Source organism: Sus scrofa, chromosome 10 (assembly GCF_054392235.1).
Source record: "Sus scrofa isolate SSC_HxYL_T2T_F1_AM1 chromosome 10, Sscrofa_HxYL_maternal_Yorkshire_Landrace_v2.0, whole genome shotgun sequence".
In the NCBI taxonomy this organism is placed as follows: Eukaryota; Metazoa; Chordata; class Mammalia; order Artiodactyla; family Suidae; genus Sus; species Sus scrofa.
Window position 1 is genome coordinate 59,287,889 of NC_139392.1, and position 27,629 is coordinate 59,315,517.

General features: G+C 41.4%; 1 protein-coding gene across 25 annotated transcripts in view; it reads left to right on the forward strand.

Moving 5' to 3' along the window:
- UBAP2 (ubiquitin associated protein 2) overlaps nt 1-27,629 on the forward strand; it is a 136,927-nt gene that overhangs the window by 18,577 nt on the left and 90,721 nt on the right. For all 25 annotated transcript variants that reach the window (XR_014817758.1, XR_014817760.1, XR_014817764.1 and 22 more), the window contains exon 2: nt 26,015-26,154. Coding sequence is in view for 4 of the 25 variants with exons in the window: in XM_084979833.1 (XP_084835959.1) it covers nt 26,056-26,154 (99 nt within the window). In the remaining 21 variants the exon portion in view is untranslated. The remainder of the gene's footprint in view (nt 1-26,014; nt 26,155-27,629) is intronic.

A 27,629-nucleotide genomic window follows, 5' to 3' on the forward strand; every position in this document is an offset into this window, starting at 1 on the left:
TTTCTTTAAAATTTTTTCTTTTTCTTATTTTTATCTTTTTTCTTTTTTTTGGTGTCTGATATAATGCATGCCTACAGTGGATGCTTACAGGTAAGTTTGTCTCTTAATCTCTCAAGTTAGCATAAGACAACCTTCTGTTTGTTTGTTTTTTTTTTTTTTTGCCTTTTCTTGAGCCACTCCCATGGCACATGGAGGTTCCCAGGGTAGAGGTCTAATTGGAGCTGTAGCCATCGGCCTGCGCCAGAGCCACAGCAACACCAGATCCAAGCCGCGTCTGCAACCTACACCAGCTCACGCCAACGCTGGATCCTTAACCCACTGAGCAAGGCTGGGGATCGAACCTGCAACCTCATGGTTCCTAGTTGGATTCGTTAACCACTGCGCCACAACGGGAACTCCCAGGACAACCTTCTAAAATCAGGAAACATTTGAGGGGTTATTCAGTGTAAGGCTTGGGTGGAAAGTGTCCCCCTCCCCCCAAAAAACCCCAAAACACAACAACCCAGTGAATCAGTCAGTGATTTAAAACAATACAGATGATTTTAAAGCAAATGACAAGGAAACAGCTTGAAAGATTGTATTGTCTTGGCTTCAGAAATTATTTTTGGGAAGTGGCCATACTCTTCTGCCCAGAAGTCATGCAGATACGTAAATGGTGCTACTTTTGACAAAGAGGCCAAGGACAAGAAAGATGATGATGTGTTGAATTTATTTAGAAAGAAAGTACTGGGTGTTCCCGTTGTGGCTCAGTGGGTTAAGAACCCACATAGTAGTGTCTGTGAGGATGCTGGTTTGATCCCTGGCCTCACTCGGTGGGTGAAGCGTTGTCTCAAGTTGTGGTGTAGATCACAAATGCAGCTCAGATCCGGCGTTGCTGTGGTGTAGGCTGGCAGCTGCAGCTTTGATGTCACCCCCTCCCCCAGCCTGACAACTTCCATATATGGCACATGGTGTGGACATAAAAAGAAAATAAAGCAAGTTCCTAGGTATATCCTGGGGTTAGAATAGATTCATACTGATTTCTCACATTATCTGTCATATGGTTAAAATAACTGATGTAGAGTCAGAAAAGTTAAATCTTGTTTATTGTACTGTATTTGCTAAGGAAGAGAAATACTGCATTTTAGAAGGTAATTACATCAAAAAAGTCTTGGAACTAAAATTATTTTTTGGCCCCTAAGGAATTTTCCTTCATATTCCCCTAATATATCCCATTACTTAGCTGAACAGTATAATTGAGGTGCTAAAATTATAATCCTGCTTTGCTTTTACATAATAGTTTATATGTTAATGTTCTGTGTGATAAAAGCATGATGTAGTCGTTTCTTCTGGATTACAATGATGCAGAACAAATAGAACACCGGAAGGCTTTTCACTAAACTATTATCAGTAGTTATTTTGGGGTGGTGGAACTATAGGTGGTGGTTTTATTTTCTTCCATTTTTCAGTATTTTTGGAACTTTGTGTGACTGTGAGTATTACATGAGTAAAATAAAGGTGAAATTAGGCATGTTGCAGCTTTGTCATTTTTCAGTTTGAACCAACAGGATCAGTTTTCATCTAAGGTTCTTTGAGGGCAGTGATTCTCAAACTTTATTGTGCATCAAGTTTTGTTTGAACATTTCTGATACAGTTGGGGTGGCCTTTGGAATTTGCATTTGTCACCAGTTTCTCAGGTGATGCTGATGTTGCTGGTCCATATACCACACTTTGAGAACCACTATTCTAGAGTACTGGTTTGGTGTCCTCACTGCCCGTTAGAAATCTAGAGAGCTTATTTTTTAAAAATTGAAATTCATGTTATAAAATTCATCCTTTTAAAGTATGCAAATTGGTGTTTTTTTTTTTTTTTTTTTAGTATATTCACAAGGTTGTGCATACACTTCTATATTTTCATCAACTCCAAAAAGAACCTCCCCCCATTTAGCAATCTGTCCATTCTCTCCTGCTCCCATACCGTGGCGACCACTGATCTACCTTCTGTGTCTGCATTTGTCTCTTTTGTACATTACATATAAATGGAATAATATATGTATGTGGTTTTTTGTGACTGACTTCTTTCATTTAGCAAAAGTTTTCAAGGATCATCCATGTATAGTTTGTATCAGAAATTTTTTCCTTTTATTGCTTGAGTAATACTAATGCTACTCCATTGTATGGTTACATTGCATTTATCCATTTATCAATTGATGAACTTTGGTTTCTACTTTTTAGTTATTATGGGAAATGCTGCTATGAACATTGCATGAGCACATTACTGGGTGAACATTACATTTTAAATTCTTTTGGGTATGTACCTAGGAGTGGAATTACTTGATCATACAGTAACTCTTTAAAAACATTTTAGTAATTGCTTGGAGAAATTTTATTTTTTATTACTCAAATGAATTTATCACATCTGTAGTTGTATAATGATCATTTACAGTTCTATCCCATAACCCAAGCACATCCCCCCACCCCCATTGGAGAATTTTTAAGAGGATTATTATTGTTATTTTTTGCTTTTTTTTCATGGGGGCGGGCAGCACCTGCGGCATGTGGAAGTTCCCTGGCTAGGGGTCGAATTGTAGCTATAGCTGCTGGCCTATACCACAGCCACAGCAGTGTGGGATCTAAGCTGTGTCAGCGACCTATACTATAGCTCATGGCAACACCAGATCCTAAACCCACTGAGCGAGGCTAAGGATTGAGCTGGTGTCCTTGTGGATACTAGTTGGGTTCGTTACCACTGAGCCACAATGGGAACACCCCGGGTCTTAATATTCTGAGCCTGATTTTTGTTTTCTTTTGGCCATGCTCGAGGCGTGAGGAAGTTTCCAGGCCAGTGGCTGAACCCATGCCACAGTAGTGATGCCAGATCCTTAACCACTAGGCCACCAGGGAACTCCTTTATTTTTTTTCTTCTGAGCAGCCTGATTTTAATAGGACCTAGTTTAATTGTGTAGAAGTTGCCTAAGGGATCATACTTTGAAACTAAGGATGGTGATGGAGGGTAATCTATAATCTACTATTCCAGAATCTTAAATTTTATTTGATAATGGGAAATTCCTGATGCTTCTGGAAATAACATCACTGTCAACATCTGGACAGAGATAAAAAGGCACATTTAGCTTGTGAGGAAGCGCACAAATCTGGGTTGGCTTTCTAGTGTTTTCATGGAGTAGCAGTTTTTCTGGGTTGCTCCTCAACTTGGTTTACCATTCTCTTGGTTCCTCAGGCCCATTGTGCACCCACTGGATCAGAACATGGCAGGAGATAAGTTATCTAGTAATTTTTTTTTTTCTTTTTAGGGCTGCACCTGCTCCTTTTTTTAGCTGTTCTTGTGGCATGTGCAAGTTCCTGGGCCAGGGGTCAAACACGTGCCACAGCGGAATTGCTGTAGTGACAATACCAGATCCTTAACCCAATGCCCTCTCTTTTTTTAAAATTGAAGTTTAGTTGCTTTACAATATTGTGTTATTTTCAGATGTACAGAACAGTGATTTAGTGTTTTTGCAGATGATATTTGATTATAGGTTATTAGAAGATAATGGGTATATAGTAATTCCTTGTTGCCAGAGCCTGTGAGGAACTTAGAAGTTTCCAGAAGTGGAGGTTGAAAGCAGAACACAGACTTTGTAGAATTTTCACTGTATCTGGGGGTAGGTAAAAATTCTGGGGGAGCAAGACCAGAGAATAATATGTAGGAAGGTAAATAGAATCTGGTACAAGTAGAACAAGAAAAAAAGTGTGTCTGTGTCTAGCAAGAATTATTACTGGATTTATGAGAAAGCTGTTAATATATTCTGGAGATTTATAAGTGACTGATTTATACAAATTCTATTTTAAGCTGGTTACAGACTAATTTTTTTTTTTTTTTGCCTTTTTGTCTTTTCTAGCACTGTACCCACAGCATATGGAGGTTCCCAGGCTAGAGGTTGAATTGGAGCTACAGCTGCAGCCTACGCCACAGCCACAGCAGTGCCAGATCTGAATCATGTTTGTGACCTACACCATAGCTCATGGCAACGCCAGATGCTTAACCCACTGATCGAGGCCAGGGATTGAACCCGAAACCTCATGGTTCCTAGTCAGATTCATTAACCACTGCGCGACCACGGGAACTCCCCAGACTAATTTTTTTTAAATTGAAAAAATAGACCTTTTATTAGTCTTTTGTCTATGATGTAGTAACCCTCTAATCAAGGTAACATCATTTGGCGGGGGGGGGGGGGGGTGCTTGTTTGAATGCAATCTAAATAAAAAGTACCATATTCCTTTTTCAAGGGCTGTACCTGCGGCATATGGAAATTCCCAGACTAGGGGTCAAATTGGAGCTGCAGCTGCCAGCCTACACCACAGCCACAGCAATGCCAGATCCGAGCCTCGTCTGTAACTACTCTGTAGCTTAGGGCAACAGTGGATCCTTAACCCACTGATCAGAGCCAGGGATCAAACCTGCATCCTCATGGAATACTAGTCAGGTTTGTTTCCACTGAGCCAAAATGGAAACTCCACAAAGGTACAGTGTTCTTATAGGGCACTCCCTCCCCTTTTTTTGAGAGAAAGAACTGTTAGATTAAGGGATTAAGATTGGTCATGAGGAGTTCTCTTGTGGCTCAGCAGGTTAAGGATCCATTATTGTCATTGCAGCAGCTTGATCTCCGCCTCCCAGCTTGATCTCTGGCTCTGGAATTCCACATGCTGCCTCATGAATAATGAGGGACTTTTCAAGGTATAGGAGAGCAAAAGAATCATACGGTAGCTGCCGAACCTGGGTTAAAGACAGGGTTTAGAGCCAAGAAATGAGTAGTGTTAAGAGGGGCACAGATGGAGTTCCCGTCGTGGCGCAGTGGTTAACGAATCTGACTAGGAACCAAGAGGTTGCAGGTTCGATCCCTGGCCATGCTCAGTGGGTTAACGATCCGGCGTTGCCGTGAGCTGTGGTGTAGGTTGCAGACGCGGCTCGGATCCTGCGTTGCTGTGACTCTGGCGTAGGCTGGCAGCTACAGCTCCGATTCGACCCCTAGCCTGGGAACCTCCATATGCCGCGGGAGTGGCCCGAGAAATGGCAAAAAGACAAAAAAAAAAAAGGGGGGGGGGAACAGATGTATGGAAGCAGCTGTAGGCAATTAAATACTTTTATCTCCTGACCTTAGGTAACCTAAAAGAGAAATATGACTATACCAAATAATTTTTTTTTTTTTCCTGTACCTATGGCATGTGGAAGTTACCAGGCCAGGGGTTGGACCTGCGCCACAAAAATGACAATACTGGATCCTTAACCCAGTGAGCCACCAGGGAACTTCTGACTATACCAAATAACTTTTGATGTCCTGTAATGTTCAGGGGTTCACCAGCATTCGTCTTTTTTTGTGGGCAGATTTTATGTACCAAATAGCAGATAACATTGTCTGCCACGCCTGCATGTAGAGAGTTAACCTTGTCCACCAACTGCTTGAGGCCTGACCCTGCCCTCAGCAGCTGGGGAGAATAAAAGTATCAGCTTGGTCAGCTCCTGGCATGCAGGGCACAAGTGCATGGAATTTGGTCTCACATTAGAGTTCCTTGGCACTGTAGTTGCTTTACTCCTCTGAGTTGAGGATGTACACTTCCTCTTGCTGGCTGCTTTGGGCCTCCCAAATTCTTTGAGATTCTTTTTTTTTGTTTTTGTTTTTTTTTTGCTTCTTAGGACCGCACCTGTGGCATATGGAAGTTCCCAGGCTGGGGGTCAAATTGGAGCTACAGCTGCTGGCCTACACAACAGCAACAGCAACTTCTTAACCCACTGAATGAGGCCAGGGATTGAACCCATATCCTCATGGATACTAGTTGGGTTCGTTAACCTCCAAGGTTCTTAATATAAACTGATTTTGTTCTCTGAAGGAATGAATACATGAACTTTCTCTGCAGGAAAAGGTTGAGAATAATGGGTATTTTCTTGACAGAAAAAGCCAGAACATGTATTGGAAGTTAAGTAAAAATAATAGAACTGGTAACAAAACATTACAACAGAGAGCCAAGGGGGCACCCAAGTGCATATGAAAGGCTGGGAAGCTAGATGAGATTCTGACCTAGAACCAGATCTTTCACATCAGGTATAAGCTATGCAGGTGACACTAACTGTAGTTAAGCTGTCTTAAAGACAAGGAAACTGAGTTGAAGTCTGTTGTATGGCTATGACCAAATGAGTAGCCTTGTAGCATAGCAGTGGGTAAGAGCACAGACTGTGGAACCAGATGGCCTAGGTTTGGATCTTGGATTTACCACTTAACTAGCTGCGAATCTCTGTATGTCTTAGTTTCTTGTCTGTAAAATGGGAGCAGTTTTACTTCAGAGTGTTCTTGGGAAGGTAATGACTTAATACTGTATATACAAAGCCCTTCAGTAGTGTCTGGCACATGATAAATGGCATGCATTGGCTGCTATTACTATTGCCTTTACTTCATGGTTTCTGGCTTTTGGGAATGAGTGAATGAGTCCTTCTTGTAGATGAAGGGCCCCCTACCCTTCCTTTCTAGTCCGAGATAGTCCTGGCACCATTGGCCTCTTTTTGGGACTGAGTGAACAGCGTCTCTGTGAACATTTTTTTTTTGGTAGGATTTTTATTTTTTCTATATAGTTGATTTACAAACTAGAGCATTCTTTTTTTTTGTGGTCTTTTTAGGGCCGCACTCTCAGCATATGGAGGTTCCCAGGTTAGGGGGTGAATTAGAGCTGTGGCCGCCGGCCTACACCCCCAGCCATAGCAACTCGGGATCTGAGCCACATCTGCCACCTACACTACAGCTCATGGCAACGCTGGATCCTTGATCCACTGATCGAGGCCGGGGATCGAACCTGCATCCTCATGGATGCTAGTTGGGTTCATTAACCACTGAGCCATGCTGGGAGCTCCAAACTGTGAACATTCTTTTTATTTATTTATTTTTTTAAAGTGAATTATTTTATTTTTTTATTATTATTTTTTTTGTCTTTTTGTCATTTCTTGGGCCGCTCCCGCGGCATATGGAGGTTCCTAGGCCTAGGGGTCGAGTCAGAGCTGCAGCTGCCAGCCTACGCCAGAGCCACAGCAACTCGGGATCTGAACCGCGTCTGCGACCTAACCTCAACCCACGGCAACACTGGATCGTTAACCCACTGAGCAAGGCCAGGGATCGAACCTGCAACCTCATGATTCCTAGTCAGACTCGTTAACCACTGCGCCACGACCGGAACTCCCAAACTGAGCATTCTTGATGGAGATTTGCTCCTGTTTTTAGTAGTTGAGCCCTTAACTGATTAAGTAATTCATGTTGTCTAAGTTTATTGTTTAAAAAAAAAAGACATTGGTTTTGCTGTTTCTGGAATACAGTTTTTTCTTGATGGAGTAGATGAGATGCTCTGCATCATTGTGTGAACTTCTTTTAGGATCAAACCCACAACCTCATGGTTCCTAGTCAGATTCGTTTCTGCTGTGCCACGATGGGAACTCCAAAAAACTTTTTTAAATGCCTTAAATGGTCCTCTTACAATGAGTTTGTGATATTTGCTTGTGTAAGCTTTTTCTTGTTTGTTTGTCTTTTTTGGCCACCCCACAGGACATACAGTTCCGGGCCAGGGATCATATCTGAGCATAGTTGTGACGTATGCTTCAGCTGCAGCAATGCCAGATCCTGTAACCCACTGTTTTGGGTGAAGTATCGAACCCTTGTTGTGGTGCTGCAGATACACTACCAATCGTGTTGTGCCACAGTGGGAACTCCTGCTTATGTAAACTTTAATAGAAGTGCAGGTGGCCGTTAACCATTTTCAGTTCATTTCTATAATTCTGAAACAGGAGTTCCCATCGTGGTGCAGCAGAAACAAATCCAACTAGGAACCATGAGGTTGCAGGTTCTATCCCTGGCCTCGCTTAGTGGGTTAAGGATCCGGTGTTGCCGAGAGCTGTGGTGTAGGTTGCAGACGCAGCTCGGATCTGGCGTTATTGTGGCTCTGGCATAGGCCAGCAGCTATAGCTCTTACTGGACCCCTAGCCTGGGAACCTCCAAATGCTGTGGGTGGGGCCCTAAAACAAACAAACAAACAAACAAACAAAAAAAATTCTGGAACGCTGGAAAATGCTGCTCTTTCACTGAGCTATCTTATCTACAAAAAAAGTCCTTGAAAAAAGAGCAGTTAATAAAACATTTTCTAAAAATGTCCCTTTATAGAGAAAGTCTTTGTAGTTTAATCAAGTTGGTTTATTCTGCTGAGATATATATATTTTACAGGTAATTTTAGACCATTCTTATTACACTTTAGATATCTAAGAAGCTTTATATGGTATGTTGCTAATTTTAGTTTTAAAGAGGTTAAAAATCTAGTAACATTTCTTATGTATTAAAATCCATCACATTTGAATGTGAGGTAAATACTGGTTTTACAGTTTGGTTGCTTAGGGCGAAATAATCTGGTGCTTCCTGCCACTCAAGAACCTGAGATGTGATGTTTGAGTTTCTCCTGAATTATTTTTAGAATCTCTTGCTCTTGTCTGTTTCTATTCTAAGAATTCTCTTGGAAGCTGTTCCAGGGTAATAGTTCTTCGGAGTGATGAGGGATGGAGGGGATGGAACACAAGTGTAAACTGAATTCCTATGATCTGGCAACTGGGTGCTTATTAGAGAAGCACTCTTAGTGCACGTAAGTCTTTTTCCAAAAAGGGGACATGGAATTTCCCTGTATGACAGTATGTTAAAAGTGTTGAGCTTTATAGTCTACTTACTGTAACATTTCATTTCCTCAGTTCATTGGTGGTAACAGTTTTTGAGGATGTGATAATTATATTGATAATTTATGCTTTTTATGCATTGATTTACGAATTCATTGTCTCCAGAAGCTCTATGTACAGTAAAGAAAATTTGTCTGTTGAATCATACATCCTGTTAACTTTCTGTTTTCTGAGCTTTTTTTTTTCCCAGAGAATTTTATTTTATTTTTAAATTTTTTTGCCATTTCTTGGGCTGCTCCCGAGGCATATGGAGTTTCCCAGGCCTACACCACAGCCACAGCAACTTGAAATCCAAGCCATGTCTGCGACCTATGTTGCAGCTCACAGCAACGCTGGATCCTTAACCCATTTAACTCGCAGCCATGGTTCCTAGTTGGATTCATTAACCAGTGCGCCATGACAGGAACTCCTCCCAGAGAATTTTAGTAACAACACTTTTTTTCCCTTGTTTGCTCTGTAAACATGGAGTTGTATCTTAAGAAGTTTTTTGCTGGACTTTTTTTTTTTTTTTTTGCTGTTTAGGGCCACACCCGTAGCATATGGAAGTTCCCAGGCTAGGGGTTCCATTTGGAGCTACAGCTGCCGGCCTACATCATAGCCACAGCAACTCAAGATTCAAGCTGAGTCTTCGACCTACACCACAGCTCGTGGCAATGCGAGATCCCCAGCCCACTGCTCGAGTAAGGGATTGAACCCACATCCTCATGGGTGCTAGTTGGATTCGTTTCTGCTGCACCCCATGGGAACTTCTATGCTGGAAAAATATTAAGACATTTTTCATAAACATTTCATTGTTAGTGTGATAAGACTTAGTGACAAAAACTAAGAGCCTGGAGTTGCCATTGTGGTGCAATGGGATCGTTGATATCTTGGGAGTGCTGTGACAGATTTGATCCCCAGCCTAGCACAGTGGGTTAAGGATCCAGCGTTGCTGCAGCTGTGGCTTAGGTCACAACTGCAGCTTGGAGCTGATCCCTGATTTGGGACCTATGCTGTGGGGTGTCCAAAAGAAGAAGAAAAATAGCCTGAATTTGTTTAAGCAGGCATTCTTAGAAGCATGAGCTGGGGCTATCATTACTATTTAATTTTTTTCTTGCAAGGATTGTATTTGCAATCTTTATGCCAAAAGCCTTTCATAGTAACAGTTTATGAATATATAACCTCTAGCACTAAACCTTATTAAGAGAAATTTAATGAGAAGAATGGTTATGTCCAAACAACAGGTTTTTTTTTTTTTTTTTTTTTTTTTTTAGGGCCACACCCAAAGCACATGAAAGTTTCCAGGCTAGGGGTCAAATTGGAACTGTAGCTGCTGGCCTATGCCACAGCCATAACAACTTGGGATTCCAGCCAAGTCTCTAGTCTATACCACAGCTCATGGCAACACTGGATCTTTAATCCACTGAGCAAGGCCAGGAATTAAATCTGCGTCCTCATGGATACCAGTTGGATTGGTTACCACTAAGCCACGACGGGAACTCCACAAACAAAAATATTTAAACGTAAAATAAGCAGCATACTTTACATGTTTCACCGTGCATTTATTCTAGTTTAGTCGTGGAACGGAGGCTATTATTTATTGTCTAATCACTTGTTTGTTGTTGAAAATGCAGATTGAGAATTAATGATTCGAGTGGAGATAGAAACTATTAATATTTATATTGAGGCAGTGAGTTAGTAAAATTTTAGTTGTTCAAAAGATAAGGAGTTTATGGTTTTTCTATGACAAGTGAGAATTCAGGTACAGTATATTAAAATATTTGGTTGTAATAGCAAAGCTATTAAGATTATAGAGGCTTTTTTTATGATTTTAGTTTTTTCCATTATAGTTGATTTACAGTATTTTGACAATTTCTGCTGTACAGCAAAGTGACCCAGTCATACTTACATATTCTTTTTCTCACATTATCCTCCATCGTGGTCCATCACAAGTGACTAGATAGAGTTCCCTGTGCTATACAGTAGGATCTAACTGCTTACCCACTCCAAATGCAATAGTTTGTCTGTTAACTCCAGACTCTCAGTCCATACCACTCCCTCCTCCTTGGTAACCACAAGTTTTTTCTTCCAAGTCCATGAGGTTTATTTTCTGTGGAAAGGTTCATTTGGCAATATATTAGATTCCAGATATAAGTGATATCATATGGTACTTGGCTTTCTCTTTCTGACTTACTTCATTTAGTATGAGAGTCTTTTATTCTATCCATGTTGCTGCAAATGGCATTGTTTTGTTATTTTTTGTGGCTGTGTAGTATTCCATTGTGTATACATACTACATCTTCTTAATCCATTCATCTGTTGATGGACATTTAGGTTTTTTCAATGTCTTGGCTATTGTGAATAGTGCTGCAGTGAACATATGGGTGCATGCATCTTTTTCAATGAAAGTTTTGTCCGAATATATGCCCAGAGTAGGATTGCTGGGTCATAGGGTAGTTCTATATTTAGTTTTCTGAGGTACTTGCATAATGTTTTTTGTTTTTTTTTTCTTTTTTTTGTCTTTTCTAGGGCCACACTTGCGGCATATGGCTCCCAGGCTAGGGGTCGAATCAGAGCTGTAGTCGCTGGCCTATGCCAGAGCCACAGCAACACCAGATCTGAGCTGTGTCTGTGACCTTACACCACAGCTCACGGCAACGCCGGATCTTTAACCCATTGATCAAGGCCAGGGATCGAACCCGCAACCTCATGGTTCCTAGTCAGATTCGTTAACCACTGAGCCACAACGGGAACTCCTCCATAATATTTTCTTTTCTTTTCTTTTTTTTTTTTTTTTGTCTTTTGTCTTTTTTGTTGTTGTTGTTGTTGTTATTGTTGCTATTTCTTGGGCCACTCCCGCGGCATATGGAGGTTCCCAGGCTAGGGGTTGAATCGGAGCTGTAGCCACCGGCCTACGCCAGAGCCACAGCAACGTGGGATCCGAGCCGCGTCTGCAACCTACACCACAGCTCGCGGCAACGCCGGATCGTTAACCCGCTGAGCAAGGGCAGGGACCGAACCTGCAACCTCATGGTTCCTAGTCGGATTTGTTAACCACTGCGCCACGACGGGAACTCCTCTTTTTTTTTTTTTTCATAATATTTTCTATAGTGGTGTCTGGATTAGAGTCTTTTGTGTAAGTCAAAAAACTCAAATCTTAACATCCTCTCGTGGCATAGCAGAAACGAATCTGACTAGGAACCATGAGGTTGCAGGTTCGATCCCTGGCCTTGCTCAGCGGGTTAAGGATACGGCATTGCTGTGGCTGTGGTGTAGGTGGGCAGCTACATCTCTGATTAGACCCCCAGCCTGGGAACTTTCATATGCTGAGGGTGCAGCCTAAAAAGGAAAAAAAAAATCCTTTCAATTTAGCTTATTTCCTTACATGCAGATTTTCATCACCAGATGGCACTGCTGTAAGAAGAAATGCTCATTTTGTTATAATTAATGTACTTAATTTTCAGAAATGAGGGCACTAAGGAATAAAGAGAGTTGAGTGAAAAGATCACATAATTCAATGAAAAAAAAAGGTTTCAAAATTTGCAGGTAGGGGAGTTCCTGTTGTGGTGCAGCAGAAAAGACTGACTGGTATTCTTGAGGATGTAGGTTTGATCCCTGGCCTTGCTCAGTGGGTTAAGGACCTGGCATTTCCGTGAGCTGTGGTATGGGTCACAGACACAGCTTGGAGCCTGTGTTGCTGTGGTGTAGGTTGGCAGCTGTAGCTCTGATTCGACCCCTAGCCCAGGAACTTCATATGCCATGGGTGCAGCCCTAAAAAGACCAAACAAAACAAAACAAACCACCAAAAAACAAAACCCAAAAAACGAAAAACTCAGGTAAACTAAACATGATTTTTTTTTTTTTTTTTTTTGGTAAAGGTTTCACCCTTGGAATACCACTCAGCTATGCAGATTTTGGTTGGATGTTTTATTTTTTGGTTGTGCCTGTGGCACGTGGAAGTTCCTGGGCCAGGGGTCAAACCCACACCACATTTGCAGCCTGTACCTCAGCTGTGGTAACACCAAATCCTTAACATGCTGTGTTACAAGGAAACTTGCTGGAGGAAGAAGTTTTAAGTAGGCATGTTAGGCGTGCAAGATATTCTAGTTAATTGGTTTTTTGCTATTATGGGGTATGTGAAAGTGCAATAATATGCCTGTGGACTTCAGCATTCCAATTTACAGAGGATGTTTTGAGAAAATAAATAATATTAAGACAGCTAATTCAGAAAAAATCTTCTGAAACCTTTTCTAGCTAAAATAGATTTTAGGGACATAATTTTCATTGTGGTGCCTAAAATGGTATCCTAAATTAATGGTTAGTCTTCTCTCTTTAAATCTAAGATACATAGGTCCAAAAGAGTAATAGAAATACTTTTATACTATCACTTCATTTTTACTTATTTATTTATTGCTTTTTAGGGCTGCAGCCATGGCATATGGAGATTCTCAGGCTAGGGGTCAAATCGGAGCTACAGCTTCCAGCCGACACCACAGCAACATGGGATCCGAGCTGCGTCTGCGATCTACACCACATCTCACGGCAATGCCGATCCTTAACCCACTGAGCATGGCCAGGGATCGAACCTGCATCCTCATGGATCCTAGTTGGGTTCATTACCACTGAGCCATGACAGGAACTCCCTGTACATCCTTAAAATACCTGCAGAATATTTTAACACATGGTCTGGTAATAAACATTTAGAAGTATAGTCAGCCAGTTCTTCTCAACTTCTTTAAAAGTTGATTTTTCCTCACCAGTGCATTGCTATTTTGTTAGAAATTGTATTTCTGGGTTTTCTTTTTTTTTGTCTTTTTTTTTTGCCATTTCTTGGGCCGCTCCAGCGGCATATGGAGGTTCCCAGGCTAGGGGTTGAATCGGAGCTGTAGCCACCGGCCTATGCCAGAGCCACAGCAACGCAAGATCCGAGCCGCGTCTGCAACCTACACCACAGCTCATGGCAACGCCGGATCGTTAACCCGCTGAGCAAGGGCAGGGGTCGAACCCACAACCTCATGGTTCCTAGTCAGATTCTTTAACCACTGCGCCACGACGGGAACTCCGGGGGTTGTTGTTTTAAGGAGTGTCTTGGCTCTTTGACTGTTTGTTCCCCCATGTAATTTTATTTTATTTTTCAATTTTTATTTTTTTTTTTTTTTTGAGGGCTGCACCTGTGGCATGTGGAGTTTCCCAGGCTAGAGGTCGAATTGGAGCTGCAGCCACTGGCCTACGCCACAGCCACAGTAACGTCAGATCTGAGCCATGTCTGCGACCCACACCACAGCTCATGGCAACACCAGATCCCCAACCCACTGAGTGAGGCCGAGGATTGAATCTGTGTCCTCATGGATACTAGTCGGGTTGGTTAACCACTGAGCCACGACGGGAACTCCTTAATTTTTATTTTTATTTTTTGTCTTTTTAGGGCTGCCCCCATCGAACCTGCATCCTCATGGATACTAGTCAGATTTGTTACCTCTGAGCCACGACAGGAACTCCACCCTGTTTAATTTTAGAATCACCTTGTCAGCTTCGAGACAAACCCTTGTTAGAATATTACTGTGAATTAAGTTGAATCTGTAGTTGAGGAAGAAGTATTACTTTTATTGAGTGAATCTTAAAAACAGAGGTAGGAACATTTCTTTCAAGGACCGGATAGTAAGTTTTTCTTGCCTTGCCTGTGATATAATGATTCATTACTGCCATCATGGTGTAAAAGCAGAGACAGACAATTTCTTAGAAATTTTTTTTTGTTTGTTTGGCGTTCCCTTGTGGCCTAGTATTTAAGGATTCTGTGTTATTACTGCTGTGGCCTGTTGTCATTGCTGGGGCTCAGTTCATTCCCTGGCCCAGCAACTTCCTTGTGCTGTAGGCATGGCCTTTTTTTGTTAGCTGGTATATAGGTATACTTAATTTCTGTACATTTATTTATTTTATTTTTTATTTTATACGTTTTTTTGCTGTTTCCATGGCACGTGGAAGTACCTGAGCCAGGGATCAAACCTGTGCCACAGAAGTGACAATGCGGGATTTAACCTGTTGAGTCTCCAGGGGACTCCCTTGTACATTTATTTTTATTTTTTGTTTTTTTGCCATTCCTAGGGCTGCTCCCATGGCATATGGAGGTTCCCAGGCTAGAGGTCCAATCGGAGCTGTAGCCACCGGCCTAAGCCAGAGCTGCAGCAACGGGAGATCCGAGATGGGTCTGCAACCTACACCACAGTTCACGGCAATGCCAGATCCTAACTCACTGAGCAAGGCCAGGAATCGAACCCGAAACCTCATGGTTCCTAGTCGGATTCATTAACCACTGAGCCACAATGGGAACTCCCTATTTTTATTTTGTATTTAGAATTTTTCCTATATTTACTAATTATAATAATTGTATTTAAAGATTGTTTATGCTTTTATTTGCAGAATTACTTGGGAAGTGTGATCTTGTAATATTTTCTTCTTCTTCTTTTTTTTTTTTTTTTTTAACTTTTTTGGGTGACCCCCAGCATATGGAGCTCCTGGGCCAGGGATCAGATCCAAGTTGGAGGATTTCCCATTGTGGCTCAGTGGTAATGAACCCAACTAGTATCCATGAGGATTTGGGTTTCACCCCTGGCCTCCCTCAGTGGGTTAAGGATCCTGTGTTGATGTGGGTTGTGGTCTAGGTTGGCAGCTATAGCTCTAATTTGATCCCTATCCTGGAACTTCTATATGCTGTAGGTGCAGCTCTAGAAAGATTAAAAAACAAACAAACAAACAAAAAAACCCCAAACCAAGTCAGACTTGTAACCTATGCTGCAGCCATGACAATGCCAGATCCTTAAACGCTGCACTGGGTTGGCGATTGAACCAGCATCCTTGCTGTTGTAGAGACACCATTGATCACTGGTGCCACAGTGGGAACTCCTGTTTGTGTTTTTGGCTATGCCTATAGCATGTGGAAGTTTCCCAGCCATAGCTGTGACTTATGCCACAGTTGTGGCAATGCTGATCCTTAACTTGTTGTGCCACAGTGGGAACTCCTCTTTTGTCATTCTTAACCCTTTCCATAAGTAATTTCTTGATTAGCCCAGTATAAGCTTTAAACTTTTATTTCTTAGCTTTTTCTGCTTGGTTTCTCAGATTTATCCAGCTTTGATTTCAGGAGCCACTTTTTTTTTCTGTCTTTTTAGGGTTGCACCTGTTCATATGGAAGTTCCCAGGCTAGCGGTTGAATTGGAGCTGTAGCTGCTGGCCCACACCACAGCCAGATTGGAGTTGCGTCTGCGACTTAAATCACAGCTCACAGCAATGCCATATCCTTTACCCACTGATCGAGACCAGGGATTGAACCTGTGCCCTCATGGATACTAGTCAGATTTGTTTCCACTGAGCCATGACAGGAACTCCCAGGAGCCACTTTTTTCCCCAGTTTAAAAGAATTTCTTGGGAGTGGCTGTCATGGCTCAGTGGTAACAATCCTGACTGGGATCTGTGAGGATTTGGGTTCAATCCCTGGCCCTGCTCAGTGGGTCTGGGATCCAGCGTTGCTGTGAGCTGTGGCATAGGCTGGCAAGGCGGCTGCATCTCTGATTCAACCTGTATCTTGGGAACTTCCATGTGCCTGGGGTGCAGCCCTAAAAAAAATAAAAAAATCTGAAGTATAGTTGATTTATAATGTGTTAATTTTTGCTGTACAGCAAAGTGACTCAGTTATACATATATACACACATTCCTTATGTTATCTTCCATTGTGGTCTATATTTTTTTTCCATATTTTTTTCCATTATGGTTTATCATAGGTTATTGAATATAGTTCCCTGAACCTTGTTTGTCCATCCTGTATATAATAGTTTGCATCTGCTAATCCTAAACTCCAAATCTTTCCCTCCCCCATACCCTTTCACCCTTGGCAACTATAAGTCAATTTTCTATGTCTGTGAGTGTTTCAGTTTCATAGATATGTTGATTGTGTTGTATTTTAGATTCCATGGTATAAGTGATATGTGGTATTTGTCTCTGTCTGACTTCAATTAGTATGGTAATAGTTAGGTGCATCCATGTTGCTATAAATGGCCTTATTTCATTCTTTTTATGGCTGAGTAATATTCCATTGTGTGTGTTTCTGTGTGTATATACACTTATACATACAATGTATATATATGTATTTATACACACACCACATTTTTATCCATTCATCTGTTGATGAGCATTTAGCTATTTTCTATGTCTTAGCTATTTTATTTTTATTTATTTTATTTTATTTTTTTATTTTTTATCTTTTTGCCATTTCTTGGGCCGCTCCCACGGCATATGGAGGTTCCCAGGCTAGGGGTCGAATCAGAGCTGTAGCTGCCAGCCTACACCAGAGCAACAGCAACACGGGATCTGAGCCTTGTCTGCAACCTACACCACAACTCACGGCAATGCTGGATCCTTAACCCACTGAGCAAGGCCAGGGATCGAACCTGCAACCTCATGGTTCCTAGTCGGAGTTGTTAACCACTGAGCTACGACGGGAACTCCTGTCTTAGCTATTTTAAATAGTGCTGCTATGGGGAGTTCCCTGGTGGTCTAAGTCGTTAGGGTTTAGTCCTTTCTTTGCTGCAGGCCCAGTTCAATCCCTGGTCTCAGTGTTGGAGGGTGAGGGGAAAGAGAGAGAGAGCCTTGAGAAGGCTGATAATGAGCTTCTCTAAGGGATGGGTGTGATACAATCTAAAGGAGATTGGTTGGACCAGTTAGGGCATCCAGGTGTGCCTTTTTCTTGGACATCTCATCCTGTGACTCATCTTGTAAGTGACAGTGTTACATCCAATTTTAGTTTTCAGTCTAGCAGGGTCAACTTTAAACTTTTTTTGATATGAAGTATGTTATTATCTTAAACTTCCTCCTGGAGTATTTTAATTTTTTGGTTGATTTAAATGTTGTGTTAGGATTTTTTTTTTGTCTTTTAGGGCTGCACCCGTGGCATATGGAGGCTCCCAGGCTAGGGGTGGAATCAGAGCTGTAGTGGCTGGCCTACACCACAGCCACAGCAATTTGGGATCCAAGCCGTGCCTGTGACCTACACCACAGCTCACCTCAACGCCAGATCTTAACCCATTGAACGGGGTCAGCGATCAAACCCATATTGTCGTGGACACTAGTTGGGCTTGCTAACCATTGAGCCACGATAGGAACTCCAAAAATGTTTTTGTTAGTTTCGGGTAAACAGTAGAGTCCTTCAGTTGTACATTTTTTTTTTGACTTTTTTCTATTATAGGTTGTTATAAGATATTGAGTATAGTTCTCTGTGCTATGTAGTACATCCTTGTTAATGTATTCTGTATATAGTGGTCTGTATCTGTTAATCCCAAACTCCTAATTTATTCCTCCCTCTTTCCCGTTTGGTAACTGTAAGTTTGTTTTCTATGTCTTTGGGTCTGTTTCTGTTTTGTAAATAAGTTCATTTGTTTTATTTTTTAGATTTTACATATAAGTGATACGGTATTTTATTTGTCTTTGGCTTACTTCATTCTATAAGATAATATCTACGTCCGTCTGTGTTGCTCCATATGTCAAGATTTCATTCTTTTTATGGCTGAGTAATATTCCATTGGTGTACTTTTTTTTTTGCTGTGGCATGTGGGTTTCCTGGCCAGGGGTGGAATCCAGACCACAGCAGTGCCCCAAGCCACTGCATTGCCAATATCGGATCTTTAACCCACTTTGCTACAAGGGAACTCCAAAGTACATAATTTTTTTATGTGCCATGTTTAGGTCAGTTGATTCAAAGAAATATTTGTAGGGAGTTCCCGTCGTGGTGCAGTGGTTAACGAATCCAACTAGGAACCATGAGGTTGCGGGTTCGGTCCCTGCCCTTGCTCAGTGGGTTAATGATCCGGTGTTGCCGTGAGCTGTGGTGTAGGTTGCAGATGCAGCTCGGATGCCGCGTTGCTGTGGTTCTGGCTAGGCCAGTGGCTACAGCTCCGATTCGACCCCTAGCCTGGGAACCTCCCATATGCCGCAGAAGCGGCCCAAGAAATAGCAAAAAGACAAAAAAAAAAAAAAAAAAAAAAAAAAACCCAAAACAAAGATATTTGTACATCATTGAGGGTTAGTCTGTTTCCAGTTCCAGCTCTTAAATGTGGTTCATAAGGAAGGATGTATAGGTTTTCCACTAAAAACATGAGACTGTTTAACGTGACTCTTATTAGATGATTGGGTTTGTACAATCTCAACACATTTTTTTTTTCCCTTTTTCTGTTTTTGTCCGTACCCAAGGCATATGAAATTTTCGGGTCAGGGATGGAATCCCAACCTCAGCAGTGCTGGATCCTTAACCCACTGGGTCACACAGTGGGAACTCTTCATCAGATAGTGGTAACAACCAGTGTCTCCAGAAAGGACATAGATAGTGTGTTGATTAAATACTAAGTGTCAGTTTATTGAGGATCTCAGAGTGTGAGTTTTCTCCTTATTGTGTCCATGAGAGCAAAGCCAGGTGTCTTTTTTTAGGGCCGTACCCATGGCATATGGAGGTTCCCAGGCTAGGTGTCCAATCAGAGCTGCTGTGCAGCCACAGCAATGCCAGATCCGAGCTGCATCTGTGACCTACACCACAGCTCATGGCAACGCTGGATCCTTAACCCCCTGAGCAAAGCCAGGGATTGAACCTGCAACTTTATGGTTTCCTAGTCTGTTTTGTTTCTGCTACGCCATGAGGGAAACTCCAGGTGTCTTTTGTTTCTCAGGGAGCATAAAGTCGGTTAAGTGTGTGAGGGAGTTCACTGGTTGTCCAGCGGTTAGGATTTGGCATTTTCACCACTGAAGCCCGAGTTCAATTCCGGTTTTGGGAACTGAGATCCTACATCAAGCTGCTGCAAAGCTATGCCCCCCACCCCCCGCCTGCAATTTTTTTTGTCAAGTATAAGATTTTGTTTTTAGTTTCATGGTCATATTTGCAGTTATATTTTTAACTTTGCCTGATCAACTATACCCCTAAGCTTTATGTACATTTCATTTCATTTTATTTTTTTTAAAGTACATTTTAGAGCCCTATTAAATCTTAGACTAGGATGTTAAGCCTGGGTGTCCATTGGCATTGAGGGGATGGTGTGAGTTATTCATGGACAGATTTTACAGGGAGAGCGTAAGGGAGATGAGATTCAGGCAGAAATTTGTGTGGATATGCATCTTTCTGAGGGCCATAGTTTTCATTAAATTGTCTGAGTACTTAATTACCTAAACAAGTAAGTCACCACATTAGAATGAAACATCTTTTTTTAGGGCTGCGCCTGTGGCATATGGAGGTTCCCAGGCTAGGCGGGGAATTGGAGCTGTAGCTGCTGGCCTATGCCACAGCCACAGCAATGTGGGATCCAAGCTGTGTCTGCAACCTGCACCACAGCTCACAGCAACGTGAATCAACCCACTGAGTGAGGCCAGGGATTGAGCCCGCATCATCATGGATGTTAGTCGGGTTTGTTAACCACTGAGCCCTGATCGGAACTTTTTTTTTTCTTCAAGTTTTATTTCTGATTTGTTTGTTCTGGTAAAGTTTTTTTGACGTATAGTTGGTTGACAATGTTGTGATAATTTCTGCTGCACAGCAAGATGATTCTGTTATACGTGTACACACATCCATTCTTTTTCCACATACACCATCACAAAATACTGGGTAGAGTTCCCTGTGCTATACTGCAGGTCCCTGTTGGCTAGTCATTCTGTATACCAGAGTATGTATATGCCAGTCCTCAAACCTTCAGTCCATTCCTTCCCCTACCACCTGTCCTCTTTGGTAACCCTAAGTTTGTTTTCAAAGTCTATGACTTTCTGTTCTACAAATAAGTTCATTTGTATGCTTTTTTAAGACCCCATGTATAAGTGATATCATATGGTCTTTGTTTGATTTACTTCACTTAGTATGATAATCTTTCGGTCTATCCCTATAGCTGCAAATGGCATTATTTTATTATGACTGAGTAATATTCCATTGTATGTATGTGTGTGTGTGTGTGTGTGTGTGTGTGTGTGTATACACACACCACATCTTTGTTTATATTTTAAACATTTATTCCTATATTGCATATATGTACCAAATCTTTTTTTTTTTTTTTTTTTGGTACCACATCTTCTTTATCTACTCCTCTGTCAGTGGACATTTAGGTTATTTTCCATGTCTTGGCTATTGTAAATAGTGGTGTGATGAACATTGGGGTGCTTGTATCTTTTTGAATTAAGATTTTCTCTGGATAGATGCTCAGGATTGGAATTGCTGAGTCATAGGGTAGTTATATTTTTAGTTTTTGAGGAACCTCCATACTTTTTTCCATAGTGGTTGTACCAGTTTACATTCCTGCCAACAGTGTAAGAGGGTTCCCTTTTCCCCGTACCCTCTACATTTATTGTTTGTAGACTTTTGTTGTTGTTGTTGTTGTTGTTGTTGTTGCTATTTCTTGGGCCGCTCCCGCGGCATATGGAGGTTCCCAGGCTAGGGGTCCAATTGGAGCTGTAGCCCCTGGCCTACGCCAGAGCCACAGCAACGCAGGATCCGAGCCGCGTCTGCAACCTACACCACAGCTCACGGCAACGCCGGATCGCTAACCCACTGAGCAAGGCCAGGGATCGAACCCGCAACCTCATGGTTCCTAGTCGGATTCGTTAACCACTGCGCCACGACAGGAACTCCCTACAACAATTTTTGATTTAAATTTACTATGTGCTGAGGACCGAACTAAGTGTTTTGCATAAATTACACCCTGAAATCCTTAACACTTTATAGAACTTGGCATTAACCTCATTTTAAGAATCAGAAATGAACAAAACAAAAAGGCAACCCCCAGAATGGGAGAAAGTATTTGCAAATGATGTGACTGCCAAGGGATTCATCTCCAAAATATACAAACAGGAGTTCCCATTGTGGCGCAGTGGTTAACAAATCCGGCTAGGAACCATAAGGTTGCGGGTTCGGTCCCTGCCCTTGCTCAGTGGGTTAAGGATCTGGTGTTACCGTGAGCTGTGGTGTAGGTTGCAGAATCGGCTCAGATCCTGCGTTGCTGTGGCTCTGGTGTAGGCCGGTAGCTACAGCTCTGATTAGACCCCTAGCCTGGGAACCTCCATATGCTGTGGGAGCGGCCCAAGAAATGGCAAAAAGACCAAGAAAAAATAATAACAAAATATACAGACAACTCATGAAACTGAATATAAAAAAAAGAAAAACAACCCAATCAAAAATGGGCCACATCTTGACTATGGTATACAGTGCTGCAATCAACACTGGAGTACATGTATCTTTTCCAGCCATATGCTATCACTGAAAATCTGAAAAAAGGACACAATGAACTTCTTTGCAGAACAGACACTGGCTCACAGACTTTAAAAAACTTAGTTTCCCAAGGAGACAGGTTTGGGATGGAAATGGTATAAAACTGGGTTGTAATGATCGTTGTACAACTATAAGTGTACTAAAATTCACTAATAAAAAAATGGGTAGAAGATACAAATAGACATTTCTTCAAAGACATAGAGATGGCCAAAAAACACATGAAAAGATGCTCAATATCACTAATTATTAGAGAAATGCAAATCAAAACTACTATGAAGTATAACCTTTAACCAGCCAGAATGGCCATCATCAAAAAGTCTACAAACAGGGAGTTCCCGTCGTGGCGCAGTGGTTAACGAATCCGACTAGGAACCATGAGGTTGCGGGTTCGATCCCTGGCCTTGCTCAGTGGGTTAATGATCTTCGGCGTTGCCGCGAGCTATGGTGTAGGTCGCAGACGCGGCTCGGATCCCGTGTTGCTGTGGCTCTGGCATAGGCTGGTGGTTACAGCTCCGATTGGACCCCTAGCCTGGGAACCTCCCATATGCCGCAGGAGCGGCCCAAGAAATGACAAAAAGACAAAAAACAAACAAAAATTGTTGTAACCATATACATGGTATAAGGCATTTTATGGGGGCCTTAATAATTTTTTCTTTCTTTCTTTCTTTTTTTTTTTTTTTTTTTTGATCTTTTTAGGGCCACACCCATGGCATATAAGTTCCCAGGTAATGGTCAAAGCAGAGCTGCCAGCCTATACCACAGCCACAGCAATGCCAGATTGGAGCCAAGTCTGCAACCTACACCACAGCTCATGGCAATGCCGGATCCTTATCCCATTGAGCAAAGCCAGGGAGTGAACCCTTGTCCTCATGGATGCCTGTTGGGTTCATTACCACTGAACCACAACGAGAACTCCCAATAATTGCTTTTATTTTTGTTTTTTCACAGTTGCTTAGATTTCTGTGTAGCCACTACTGATTGAACACTGTACTTTATTTCACATGTGCAAATTAACTTCTGTTTTTTCACTTAAAATTTTTTTGACATACAGTTGATTAACAATGTTGTGATAATTTCTGCTGTACAACAAAGTCATTCAGCTATATATGTACACATACCCATTTTCTTTCAGATTCTTTTCCCACATAGATCATCACAAAATATTCATATATGCAAATTAACTTCTTAAGGTGGTCATAAACATTTTCTTAGAAGCACCTGTATTTTCTGGCTCTGATTGAATTTGGTTGCTCTGTATGACTGGTTAGCTGTCAGCTGTCAAGATACCATATATATATATATATTTTTTTTAATTACTCAGTGAATTTTATTACAATTATAGTTGTACAATGATCATCACAACTCGATTTTATAGCATTTTCATCCCAAACCCCCAGCCCATCCCCCACCCCCAACCTGTCTCATTTGGAAATCATAAGTTTTTCAAAGTCTGTGAGTGAATATTTGTTCTGCAAAGAAGTTCATTGTGTCCTTTTTTTAGATTCCACATGTAAGTGATAGCATTTGATGTTGGTGGCTCACTGTCTGACTGACTGCACTTCACATGATAATTTCTAGGTCCATTCATGTTGCTGCAAATGCCATTATTTCTTTCCTTTTAATGGCTGAGTAATATTTCATTGTGTATATATACCACATCTTCCTTATCCACTCTTCTGTCGATGGACATTTTGGTTGTTTCTATGTCTTGGCTGTTGTATATAGTGGTGCAATGAACATTGGAGTACATGTGTCTTTTTGAGTCATGGTTTTCTCTGGATAGATGCCAGGAGTGGGATTGCTGGATCAAATGGTAATTATCTTTTTAGTTTTCTGGGAAATCTCCATACTGTTTCCACAGTAGTTGCACCAATTTACATTCCCACCAGCAGTATAATAGGGTTTCCTTTTATCCACAGTCTCTCCAGTACTTACTGTTTGTAGACCTTTTTGATGATGATCATTCTGGCTGGTGTAAGGTGGTACCTCATAGTGGTTTTGATTTGCTCTTCTCTAATAACTAGTAATGTTGAACATCTTTTCATGTGTTTTTTGGCCATCTGTATGTCTTCTTTGGAGAATTGTCTGTTTAGATCTTCTGTCCATTTTTTGATTTTTTTTGTTTTTGTTTTTTTTTGTATTGAGCTGCAGAAGGTGTTTATAAATTTTGGCGATTAATCCCTTGTCACTTCATTTACAAATATTTTCTCCCATTCTGTAGATTGTCTTTTCATTTTGTTTAGGGTTTTCTTTTTTTTTCTTTTTGTCTTTTTACGGCTATACCTGAGGCATATGGAGGTTCCCAGGCGAGGGGTCTACTTGGAGCTGTAGCCACCGGCTTATGCTAGAGCCGCAACAATGCAGGATCCGAGCTGCGACTGCGACCTACACCACAGCTCACAGCAATGCCGGGTCCCTAACCCATTGATTGAGGCCAGGGATTGAATTGGAAACCTCATAGTTCCTATTCGGATTCGTTTCTGCTGTGCCACGACAGGAATCCTTTTTAGGGTTTTCTTTGCTGTGCAGAATCTTTTAAGTTTAATTAGGTCCCATTTGTTTATTATTATTTTTTTTATTGTCATTACTTTAGAAGGTGGACCTGAGAAGATGTTGCTGTGGTTTATGTTGGAGAGTGCTTGGGCTGTGTTTTCCTCTAACAGTTTTATAATAGTATCTTGTCTTATATTTAGGTCTTTAATGCATTTTGAGTTTATTTTTGTGTATGGTGTTAGGAAGTGTTCTAATTTCATTCTTTTCCATGTGGCTGTCCAGTTTTCCCAGCACCACTTATTGAAGGGACTATCTTTTCTCCATTCTATATTGTTGCCTCCTTTGTCATAGATTAGTTGACTGTAGGTGTGTGGGTTTAATTCTGGGCTTTCTCGCCAGTTCCAATATCTCCAATAATTTTAAGACCCTGCTTTTTGATTGTTTTTTGGTCTATACCCAGAAGTGGAATTACTGAATCATGTGGTAATTCTACTTTTGATTTTTTTTTTTTCTTGAGGAACCACCATGCTATTTCCTATAGTGGCTGCACCATTTTACATTGCTAACAGTGGTGTTCTAGGATTCCAGTTTCTCTGCATCTTCTCAAACTTACTTGCTGTTTGAAAATTTTTTTTTTTTTATCATGATAGCTGTCTTAATTGGTGTGAAGAGGTATTTTGTCATAATCATGTTTGATGGCATATTATATTGAGTTATATGCTTGGAAGTTAGTAGCTATTATTCAGTAAGTATTTGTTGAGTAAGCAAAGAAAAATTACAATTGTCTTTGTCTCTTTGGAAGATTTATTGTTTATAAATGGTTTTTGCCTTAAGATATCGCTTGCTTCTGGACATCACATTTTAAATTAGACTGGCCAGATGTAGTATTGCTTTGGGGTTCAAATACCAATGGCAAATGGGAAGAGGCAGATAAAACTACATGTAGTAGCATCTGCATACAGTCATCCTTTGGTATGTGCATGAGATTAGTTCCAGGACCTCCCTCAGATACCAAAATCCATGAATGCTCATGTCCCTTACAAAAATGTCATATTTGCATAGTATCTATACACCTCCTCCTACTTTAAATCGTCTCTAGATTACTTATAATCCTAATACAGTGTAAATGCTATATAAATAGTTGCCATAATGTGGCACACTCATTAGTTTTGCTTTTTGGAATTTCCTGAAAAAAATTTTTTCAAAATATTTTTGATCTGTGGTTGGTTGAATATGTGGATGCAGAACCTGTGGGTTTGGTGGTTCCATTATAAAGTGGTTAAATAATTGCTGGTTAGTGTTTGATATTGTTGTTTACAATTGCCTATAGTCATGAACTATAGATGTTTAGATTGCATTGGTAAAATTGACTTAAGTGCTACCAAGAAAGTCTAAAATTCTAGTGGTTATCTCTTGAGAATTTGCATTCTAGGGAACCTTTATGTTTTATCTCAGGTTTCCTCCTTATCCTGAATTTTGTCCTTGCCATTTTCTATAACTTGGAAGTTGGGCTTACCATGTTTACTCTCTTGCAGATTTTCTATTTTGTGCATACATTATTTTGTATATACTGTATATGATGACTTCAGTGAGCAATGACCGGTCCAGAGGTGCTCGGGAAAAACCACAGATTTCAGTGACACAGACAACACAGCTACAGAAACAAGTGGTACAGGTAAGTTTTTTGTACAACTCTGCTTTGTTTAGAATTACGGAAATTGAGGGGGCACATAGGCTTTAATGTTCTCCTTTGTATGAAACCTCAGGATTTTTTTTTTTTTTTTTTTTTTTTTTTGCTTTTTAGCGCTGTACCTGTGGCATACCAAAGTTCCCAGGCTAGGGGTCTAATCGGAGCTACAGCTGCCGGCCGACACCACAGCCACATCTGTGACCTACACCACAGCTCATAGCAATGCCAGATCCTTAACTCACTGAACGAGGCCAGGAATCGAACCTGCATCCTCAAGATTTGTTACTGCTGAGCCACAATGGGAACCTCAAACCTCAGAATTTTGTCACTAGTTTTTCAAAAGTAGGTAGAGAGTTCCTGCTCTAGCACAGTGGGTTAATAATGTTCTGGCTTGGCACAGGGGTTTAAGGATCTGGCATGGGGGTTACGGATCTGGCATAGGTTGCAGCTAGGGCTTGAATTAAATTCCTGGCCCAGAAACTTCCATATGCAGCCATAAAAAAAAAAAAACAACAAACAAACCACAAACAAAAATCCCCACAATGAAATACAGTTCCATGGAGTTCCTGTTGTGGCTCAGTGGTGAAAGAATCTGACTAGTATACATCCATGAGTATGCATGTTTGATCCCTGGCTTCCATCAGTGGGTTAAGAATCCGTCATTGCTGTGTGAGGTAGGTCACAGATACAGCTCAGATCCCATGTTGCTGTGGCTGTGGTGTAGGCCAGCAGCTGTAGCTCTGACTTGACCCCCTTCCTGGGGAACTTCCATATGTGGCCTGTGCATCCCTAAATAGAAAAACAAATTAAAAAAAAAATACAGGAGTTCCCGTCGTGGCGCAGTGGTTAATGAATCCAACTAGGAACCATGAGGTGGCGGGTTCGGTCCCTGCCCTTGCTCGGTGGGTTAACGATCCGGCGTTGCCGTGAGCTGTGGTGTAGGTTGCAGACGTGGCTCGGATCCCGCGTTGCTGTGGCTCTGGCGTAGGCCGGTGGCTACAGCTCCGATTCAACCCCTAGCCTGGGAACCTCCATATGCCGCGGGAGCGGCCCAAGAAATAGCAATAACAACAACAACAAAAGAAAAACGACAAAAAAAAAAAAAAAAAAAAAAATACAGTTCCACACCCATTAAACTGGTAAAATAAAAGACTAATGGGAAGTTCCATGGTGGCCTGGTGGTTAGGGACTTGGTATTGTCACTGCTGTGGCTCCAGTTCCATCCCTGATCTGGGAATTTTTATGTGCCATGGGCGCAGTCAAAAAAAAAAAAAAAAAAAAAGCCTGACAATAATAAATACAGTGAGGAAGTTCCCTGACCTGGGAACTTTCATAAGAAGAAGAAGGAAAAAAAGGTGGTATAGGGAGTTCTCTGGTGGTCTAGCAGTTTAGGATTAGGTGCTTTCACCACTGTGGCCTGATTTTAGTCTCAGGTCTAGGAACTGAGATCCTATGTTAAG